This window comes from Oncorhynchus clarkii, chromosome 17 (assembly GCF_045791955.1).
Source record: "Oncorhynchus clarkii lewisi isolate Uvic-CL-2024 chromosome 17, UVic_Ocla_1.0, whole genome shotgun sequence".
Lineage (NCBI taxonomy): Eukaryota > Metazoa > Chordata > Actinopteri > Salmoniformes > Salmonidae > Oncorhynchus > Oncorhynchus clarkii.
The window spans coordinates 7,585,351-7,595,350 of NC_092163.1; the positions used below are offsets into that span (position 1 = coordinate 7,585,351).

Sequence of the window (10,000 nt, forward strand, 5' to 3'; positions counted from 1 at the left end):
TAGTGATAGGATAACTACATAGTGGTATTAATATAGTATAGTGATAGAATAACTACATAGTGGTATTAATATAGTATAGTGATAGGATAAGTACATAGTGGTATTACAGTAGTATTACTATAGTATAGTGATAGGATAACCACATAGTGGTATTACAGTAGTATTAATATAGTATAGTGGTAGGATAACTACATAGTGGTATTAATATAGTATAGTGATAGGATAACTACATAGTGGTATTAATATAGTATAGTGATAGTATATTTACATAGTGGTATTACAGTAGTATTAATATAGTATAGTGATAGGATAACTACATAGTGGTATTAATATTGTATAGTGATTGGGTAACTACATAGTGGTATTAATATAGTATAGTGATAGGATAACTACATAGTGGTATTAATATAGTATAGTGATAGGATAACTATATAGTGGTATTAATATAGTATAGTGATAGGATAACTACATAGTGGTATTAATATAGTATAGTGATAGGATAACTACATAGTGGTATTAATATAGTATAGTGATAGAATAACTACATAGTGGTATTAATATAGTATAGTGATAGGATAAGTACATAGTGGTATTACAGTAGTATTACTATAGTATAGTGATAGGATAACTACATAGTGGTATTACAGTAGTATTACTATAGTATAGTGATAGGATAACTACATAGTGGTATTACAGTAGTATTACTATAGTATAGTGATAGAATAACTACATAGCGGTATTAATATAGTATAGTGATAGGATAAGTACATAGTGGTATTACAGTAGTATTAATATAGTATAGTGATAGGATAACTACATAGTGGTATTACAGTAGTATTACTATAGTATAGTGATAGGATAACTACATAGTGGTATTACAGTAGTATTACTATAGTATAGTGATAGGATAACTACATAGTAGTATTACAGTAGTATTACTATAGTATAGTGATAGGGTAACTACATAGTGGTATTACAGTAGTATTACTATAGTTTAGTGATAGGATAACTACATAGTGGTATTACAGTAGTATTACTATAGTATAGTGATAGAATAACTACATAGTGGTATTAATATAGTATAGTGATAGGATAAGTACATAGTGGTATTACAGTAGTATTAATATAGTATAGTGATAGGATAACTACATAGTGGTATTACAGTAGTATTACTATAGTATAGTGATAGGATAACTACATAGTGGTATTACAGTAGTATTACTATAGTATAGTGATAGGATAACTACATAGTGGTATTATGATATGAGGTATTTTTGTGTTTATATTCATTATAAGGTCCGTCAGTACAAGGAGCAGCGCCACTCGTACCCGGGCCCCCAGCGCCCCCTCCCTGACTCTGAGGAGCTAGAGGAGCTGAGTAGCAGGAAACCCTCTTCCATCCTGGATCCCCTCACCCTGGGGAGGCACCCCAGAGAGCTAGGTAACACTGACTGGTTGATTGGTTGGTTGGTTTGTTGGTAGGATGATCGGTCAATTGGTTGGTTGGTTGATAGGTTGGATGATCGGTTGGTCTGTCGGTCGATCGGTCGGTCAGTCGGTCGATTGGTTGATTAATTGATTGTGTGTATATACTGAGTTTGACAAACCAATTTCCCCTCTGGGATGAATAAAGTGTTGTTCTAATCTCTGATCTCCTCCAGCCTACGCCCAGCTGTCCCCGCAGTACCACAACCTGAGCTACGAGTCCAGTCCTGAGTACTCCTGCACCCCGTCGCTCGGCATCTGGGAGAGGTTCAAACTCCACCGGAAGAGACACAGAGACGAGGACTACGAGGAGGAATACATGGCGGCGGGACACGCACTGAGGAGGAGTTTGCAGGTCGCCAAGGACGAGGATCTGCACGACATACTGGACTATTGGAAAGGTGTCTCGGCACAGCAGAAGTCGTGAAGGGGCTGGTGTCGTGTGATGTGACGAGGCCCTGTCACTACTGAGTTGGGCATGAAGGAGGACGGAGGTCGGAGGTCGTACGGAGACTAAGGGCTCTCTATTCCACCTGGAAAGATGAAGCGTTACAGATTCCGCGATTAGTTTCTGATTGACGTCTCTGCTAAAGCTGGAAGATCTACACGCACACACACACACACACACACACACACACACACACACACACACACACACACACACACACACACACACACACACACACAGACACACAGACACACAGACACACACACACCTCTCTCTCTCTGCTTTTAAAAAACATGGACCAAAATGAAATTAAAACGATTTTAAAAACAACAAATTAAGAACTTGATTCAAAATAATTTTTTAACAGAAGATCCTGAGATATGATGACTATTTCCTACTTATTACTATTAGATCCTGAGATATGATGACTATTTCTCCCGGACTTCTCTGTAGCTGTTTCTACTAAAACTAGGTTTTTGGATGAACACAAAAAAGAAACACAACAAACACACAATATTATATGGACTGGTAGTCTCACGAGTGTGAGTACGCTACAGTGTATGTGCCAAATCAACAAGGGTCGCAAATAGCACCTTCTTCCCTAGAAAGTAGTACACTGTATAGGGAATACAGTGTGATTTGGGACACAGCACAGAGGAGAACCGTTGAAACACTGTATAAACCTCTCTCTGGCCTCGTCGCTCTTTTCTACATATTAAAACAAGTTAGAATAAGATGTGATTCTTACTATTATTATTGTTATTGATATTATCAGTACTATTATTTGAATATCGCATGGCAACGTCCTGTGACAGTGACTATGGTTGTGACTTTTCGAGAAAGAAGAACCACAAAATGGCCGTCGCACAACCTCATTATAAAATGTCCGCCTCTGAACAACCTCGACGAAGACAGACATTTGTGATCTCTTCTTCTTCTTTTTTTACCAGAGGACTCTTTCTCTCTTCCTTAAGGAACACTATTTTCCTCTACTAACAGACTCTTATTCTGAAACGTTCCTTGACGTATTACAGAGGGGACTTTTATTGTGAAATTACAAGAAGGGGGGGGGGGGGGGTGATCTTGTTCAGAAGAAAGAGAAAAAGCTCTATATTTGCATTAAAATATGTCTTGTTAGTTAGTTAGCTAGTTAGTGTGTTTCTACCGAGGGGATTAGTTAGTTAGCTAGTTAGTGTGTTTCTACCGAGGGGATTTGAAAACCTTCTTTGAGACTTTGAGAGACCAGCTCCAAACTGACCTGCAGTACGTTTTTGATTTTGAAATCCTACCAATCTCTAATGAATGTCTTCAAGTCCCTAACGAGGATGATTACTGCACTGTTCAAAATCAGAAAACGTCTCGTAACTCTAAAAACACCCTCCCTGAAAACACTGTAGCCTACAACTCCCAGATTTATTTATTCATTTTTACCCACAATTCCTCTCTCCCTTCCTTGTCCCTGTAGTTCCTCCCTCCCAGTCCCATTCCTCAGTTGAGTTTTAGTTTGACAAATCACAACTCAAACGGCACAAAAAGGACCGACCGGGCCGACTGTCAACGAATCTCCACGTACCTCAACCCAAACCGTTCTATGACCAAAGTGCTGTGGTAGCAACAGTTCCCAGACGTCCTTCTAGCCCAGTCTGTCCCCATATACCCTGGCTGGGTCTCAGATGACAGCCTGTTTCCTATATATAGCCACAACAACCTTTTCATTTGTTGGTTTTGGTTGCTGCTTTTTATTTATTTATTTACTTCTTTTTTTTTTACCATTTTTGTAGCAGCCCTCGGTTTCCAGGGATACAGCTCTTGGTTTCCATGGATACTAGGACACAGGAAGTGGAATCACGTGCACTATATAGGGAACAGGGTGCCATATCTACAGACCTACTACAGGAGATGAATGTACTTCTTTACATCATTAAAAGTAAACGGCAGCTGATACTGCTGACAGATACCGTTTTGTAATTCTCTCTCTGTCTGTTTCTCTCTCTTCCTCCCTCTCTGTCTCTGTCTCTCTCTCTCTTCCTTCCTCCCTCTCTGTCTCTCTGTCTCTCTCTCTCTCTCTCTCTGTCTCTGTCTTCCTTCCTCTCTCTCTTCCTCTCTGTCTGTTTCTCTCTCTTCCTCCCTCTCTGTCTCTGTCTCTGTCTTCCTTCCTCCCTCTCTGTCTCTGTCTGTCTTCCTTCCTCCCTCTCTGTCTCTGTCTCTGTCTTCCTTCCTCCCTCTCTGTCTCTGTTTCTGTCTTCCTTCCTCCCTCTCTGTCTCTCTCTCTCTCTCTCTCTGTCTCTCTCTCTGTCTCTTCCTCTCTGTCTCTCTGTCTGTTTCTCTCTGTCTCTCTCTCTCTCTCTCTCTCTCTCTTCCTCCCTCTCTGGCTCTTTCTCTCTCTTCCTCCCTCTCTGTCTCTCTCTCTCTCTCTCTCTCTCTCTCTCTCTACCTCTGTCTGTTTCTCTCTGTCTTCCTCTGTCTGTTTCTCTCTCTCTTCCTCTCTGTCTGTTTCTCTCTCTCTCTTCCTCTCTGTCTCTGTCTCTGTCTTCCTTCCTCCCTCTCTGTCTCTCTCTCTCTCTCTCTCTCTCTCTCTCTCTCTCTCTCTCTCTCTGTCTCTTCCTCTCTGTCTCTCTGTCTGTTTCTCTCTGTCTCTCTCTCTCTACCTCTGTCTGTTTCTCTCTGTCTTCCTCTGTCTGTTTCTCTCTGTCTTCCTCTGTCTGTTTCTCTCTGTCTTCCTCTGTCTGTTTCTCTCTCTCTTCCTCTCTGTCTGTTTCTCTCTCTCTCTTCCTCTCTGTCTGTTTCTCTCTCTTCCTCTCTGTCTGTTTCTCTCTCTCTCTTCCTCTCTGTCTGTTTCTCTCTCTCTCTTCCTCTGTCTGTTTCTCTCTCTCTTCCTCTCTGTCTGTTTCTCTCTCTCTCTTCCTCTCTGTCTGTTTCTCTCTCTTCCTCTCTGTCTGTTTCTCTCTCTCTCTTCCTCTCTGTCTGTTTCTCTCTCTCTCTTCCTCTGTCTTTCTCTCTTTCTCTTCCTCTCTGTCTGTTTCTCTCTCTTCCTCTGTCTGTTTCTCTCTCTCTCGTCCTCTCTGTCTGTTTCTCTCTCTCTCTTCCTCTCTGTCTGTTTCTCTCTCTCTTCCTCTGTCTGTTTCTCTCTCTCTTCCTCTCTGTCTGTTTCTCTCTCTCTCTCTTCCTCTCTGTCTGTTTCTCTCTCTCTCTCTTCCTCTCTGTCTGTTTCTCTCTCTCTTCCTCTGTCTGTTTCTCTCTCTCTTCCTCTCTGTCTGTTTCTCTCTCTCTCTCTTCCTCTCTGTCTGTTTCTCTCTCTCTCTCTTCCTCTCTGTCTGTTTCTCTCTCTCTCCCTTTTTCTCTCATGATTTCTCTCTGATACACTGTATATTGATCTGATCATGATTGGTTGATTGATTGATATTGACACCTTATATTATCTGATCATGATGTATTGTTAATTGATATTGATACCTTACGATATGATCATGATTGATTGATATTGATACATGGTATGATCATGATTGATTGATATTGATACATTACGATATGATCATGATTGATATATATTGATACCTTATGATATGATCATGATTGATTGATATTGATACCTTATATGATCATGATTGATTGATATTGATACATTATGATATGATCATGATTGATTGATATTGATACCTTATATGATCATGATTGATTGATATTGATACCTTATATGATCATGATTGATTGATATTGATACCTTATATGATCATGATTGATTGATATTGATACCTTACGATATGATCATGATTGGTTTTGACACATATGATCTGATCATGATTGATTGATATTGATACCTTACGATATGATCATGATTGGTTTTGACACATATGATCTGATCATGATTGATTGATATTGATACCTTACGATATGATCATGATTGGTTTTGACACATATGATCTGATCATGATTGATTGATATTGATACCTTACGATATGATCATGATTGGTTTTGACACATATGATCTGATCATGATTGATTGATATTGATACCTTACGATATGATCATGATTGGTTTTGACACATATGATCTGATCATGATTGATTGATTTTGACACATCTGATCATGAAGTATTGATTGATTGACTGCTTATACGTGCTTAAATCATTTAGCCGTGTTAACTAAACAGCCTTATACAGTTTAGGTTTTTATTTTCTTGGCGTGTAATGTTTGTAAAATGACAATTTGAAGTTTTCTCTTCATCTTTGGATGGTTTTCTCGACCATATTTTTTCTAAATGCTACACGATGATTCTTCTTAAAGCCTCACACAAACCTGTTTCTTTAAATAACAGCTATCTAAATGTATGTAGTAAACTAATCCGTTTGTTGGTTAGATTGCTTTTTTGTGTTGCTTTTTTTTTTTAAATAATGATTTTGTTTTGTAGCATCCCTTGGTATCCATGGATACCGCTGGGAGACAAACAGTAGAAACATTGTGTAGAGGATGACAAGAGAAGAAGAAGGAGGAGAAAGTGGAGGAGGAGCAACTCGCGCCGTTGGATAGTGTGCATTCTGGGTAAACGGGAATCAGAGACTGACAGCGTGTTCTGTGGTTGTGTTGCGTTTCCGCTTGCGATGAGAGAGAGAGAGAGAGAGAGAGAGAGAGATGAGAGAGCAGGGAGAGAGAGAGAGAGAGAGAGAGAGAGAGAGAGAGAGAGAGAGAGAGAGAGAGAGAGAGAGAGAGAGAGCAGGGAGAGAGAGAGAGAGAGAGAGAGAGAGAGAGAGGTGGTTATCGCAACGATCTCTGAGATTCCCGGAGTCTTCTCCTTGGTCTGTCGGAAATAAACATGAAGCACAATAAAAACATCTTTCCTTCTCCTTGGTTCTTCTTCTTTTCCTGTAGAACGAACGGAGAATGAAAAGGAGGGGATTGTGGAGAGGGAGTAAAAGAGACGAATGAAGAAAGAGTGGGAGTGTGTGATGATGCGTGTCGAGACGAGAGAGAGTAAGTGAGAGAGAGGAGGAGGAAAGAGCCAGGAGAAAAATATGAAAAGCAGAGATGGCCGACAGGGTCGTTCTCTTATATCCGATAGCACTGATCTGTCTCGTGTCTCACAAAGCGTAATGGGAGAGATTAAAAGTAGTTCTGTCTGGCATTCCAAAATATTACCGGGGAGACATCGTCTGCTGAACCCCATTTCATCCCCAAAACAGGCTGAATGAGTCGTAGCTAAAACAATAAATCTGTCCATAATGTTGACGTTTTCTGTGGTGAAGAACTCCCACTATTTGACATCCAGCTAAGGAGTTTTGTACTTCAACAAGCAGCATTTGGAACAAGCTAGCTTAAATGTGTCCAACATTAGCTTGCTAGCTGAGCCATTTGGATTGACAATGTGTACTCAAGCTAGCTTAAATGTGTCCAACATTAGCTTGCTAGCTGAGCCATTTGGATTGACAATGTGTACTCAAACTAGCTTTAATGTGCCCAACATTAGCTTGCTAGCTGAGCCATTTGGATTGACAATGTGTACTCAAGCTAGCTTAAATGTGTCCAACATTAGCTTGCTAGCTGAGCCATTTGGATTGACAATGTGTACTCAAACTAGCTTAAATGTGCCCAACATTAGCTTGCTAGCTGAGCCATTTGGATTGACAATGTGTACTCAAGCTAGCTTAAATGTCTCCAACATTAGCTTGCTAGCTGAGCCATTTGGATTGACAATGTGTACTCAAGCTAGCTTAAATGTGTCCAACATTAGCTTGCTAGCTGAGCCATTTGGATTGACAATGTGTACTCAAGCTAGCTTAAATGTGCCCAACATTAGCTTGCTAGCTGAGCCATTTGGATTGACAATGTGTACTCAAACTAGCTTTAATGTGCCCAACATTAGCTTGCTAGCTGAGCCATTTGGATTGACAATGTGTACTCAAGCTAGCTTAAATGTGTCCAACATTAGCTTGCTAGCTGAGCCATTTGGATTGACAATGTGTACTCAAGCTAGCTTAAATGTGCCCAACATTAGCTTGCTAGCTGAGCCATTTGGATTGACAATGTGTACTCAAACTAGCTTTAATGTGCCCAACATTAGCTTGCTAGCTGAGCCATTTGGATTGACAATGTGTACTCAAGCTAGCTTAAATGTGTCCAACATTAGCTTGCTAGCTGAGCCATTTGGATTGACAATGTGTACTCAAGCTAGCTTAAATGTGTCCAACATTAGCTTGCTAGCTGAGCCATTTGGATTGACAATGTGTACTCAAGCTAGCTTAAATGTGTCCAACATTAGCTTGCTAGCTGAGCCATTTGGATTGACAATGTGTACTCAAGCTAGCTTAAATGTGTCCAACATTAGCTTGCTAGCTGAGCCATTTGGATTGACAATGTGTACTCAAGCTAGCTTAAATGTGTCCAACATTAGCTTGCTAGCTGAGCCATTTGGATTGACAATGTGTACTCAAGCTAGCTTAAATGTGTCCAACATTAGCTTGCTAGCTGAGCCATTCAAACTTCATGTATAAATATATATAAAGAAAAACGGGATGCTGCTCCAACCAGTAACACACACAATACTGAACGCTTCGACCAAAAGCTAGATTTATTTTTTCTTTATTTAACTAGGCAAGTCAGTTAAGAACAAATTCTTATTTTCAATATCGGCCTAGGAAAAGTGGGTTAACTAACCTTTTTCAGGGGTAGAACGACAGATTTTTACCTTGTCAGCTCGGGGATTCGATCTAGCAACCTTTCGGTTACTATTCTAACACTCTAACCACTAGGCTACCCTGCATCTAACCGCTAGGCTACCCTGCCTCTAACCACTAGGCTACCCTGCATCTAACCGCTAGGCTACCCTGCCTCTAACCACTAGGCTACCCTGCATCTAACCGCTAGGCTACCCTGCCTCTAACCACTAGGCTACCCTGCCTCTAACCACTAGGCTACCCTGCCTCTAACCACTAGGCTACCCTGCCTCTAACCACTAGGCTACCTGCCGCCCCTACACTCTAACCACTAGGCTACCTGCCGCCCCTCGATACTGTAGTAGCTGAAATCAGAATGCTTTTTCATATGTTTTCATGAAGCACCTGGACCGTGTAGGGATGAGGGTGTCATTTGGGAGGGTGTTGTTCTGTGTTATCCTGTTAGATGTTTTTATGACTTTATTTTTTATCAGATGTTTATATCACCTTTATTTAACCAGGTAGGCCAGTTGAGAACACCTTTATTTAACCAGGTAGGCTAGTTGAGAACACCTTTATTTAACCAGGTAGGCTAGTTGAGAACACCTTTATTTAACCAGGTAGGCCAGTTGAGAACAAGTTCTCATTTACAACTGTGACCTGGCCAAGATAAAGCAAAGCAGTGCGACACAAACAACAACACAGAGTTACACATGGAATAAACAAGCGTACAGTCAATAACACAATAAACAAGTCAATGACACAGTAGAAAAAAAGAAAGTCTATATACAGTGTGTGCAAAAGGCATGAGGAGGTAGGCAATAAATAGGCCATAGGAGCGAAGATTTACAAGTAGTTGGTGAACCAGGCGAGAAAGTCATTTGAGAAGCCAAGGCTGTTGAGTCTGTCGATAAGAATATGATGATTGACAGAGTCGAAGGCCTTGGCCAGGTCGATGAATTCGGCTGCACAGTAATGTCTTTTATCGATGGCGGTTATGATATCGTTTAGGACCTTGAGCGTGGCTGAGGTGCTCCCTTGACCAGCTCTGAAACCAGATTGCATAGCGGAGAAGGTACGGTGGGATTCAAAATGGTCGGTGATCTGTTTGTTAACTTGGCGTTCGAAGACCTTAGAAAGGCAGGGTAGGATAGATGTAGGTCTGTAGCAGTTTGGGTCTAGAGTGTCTCCCTGACCGCGGCAGCTTTCCAATCTTCGGGATTCTCAGACGATACGAAAGAGATGTTGAACAGGCTAGTAATAAGGGTTGCAACAATTTCAGCGGATAATTTTAGGAAGAGAGGGTCCAGATTGTCTAGCCCGGCTGATTTGTAGGGGTCCAGATTTTGCAGCTCTTTCAGAACATCAGCTATCTGGATTTTGGTGAAGGAGAAATGGGGGAGGCTTGGGCTAGTTGCAG

At 40.9% G+C, this 10,000-nt stretch overlaps 1 protein-coding gene across 1 annotated transcript in view; it reads left to right on the forward strand.

Annotated features, from left to right (window-relative positions):
- The window catches only part of LOC139370164 (protein ELFN1-like), a 17,287-nt gene extending 15,333 nt beyond the window's left edge, over positions 1–1,954 (forward strand). Inside the window, exons 12-13 of the mRNA XM_071109487.1 lie at positions 1,297–1,441; positions 1,662–1,954. Coding sequence (XP_070965588.1) covers positions 1,297–1,441; positions 1,662–1,912 — 396 coding nt within the window. The 3' untranslated portion in view covers positions 1,913–1,954. The remainder of the gene's footprint in view (positions 1–1,296; positions 1,442–1,661) is intronic.
- The last annotated feature ends 8,046 nt before the right edge of the window (positions 1,955–10,000 follow it).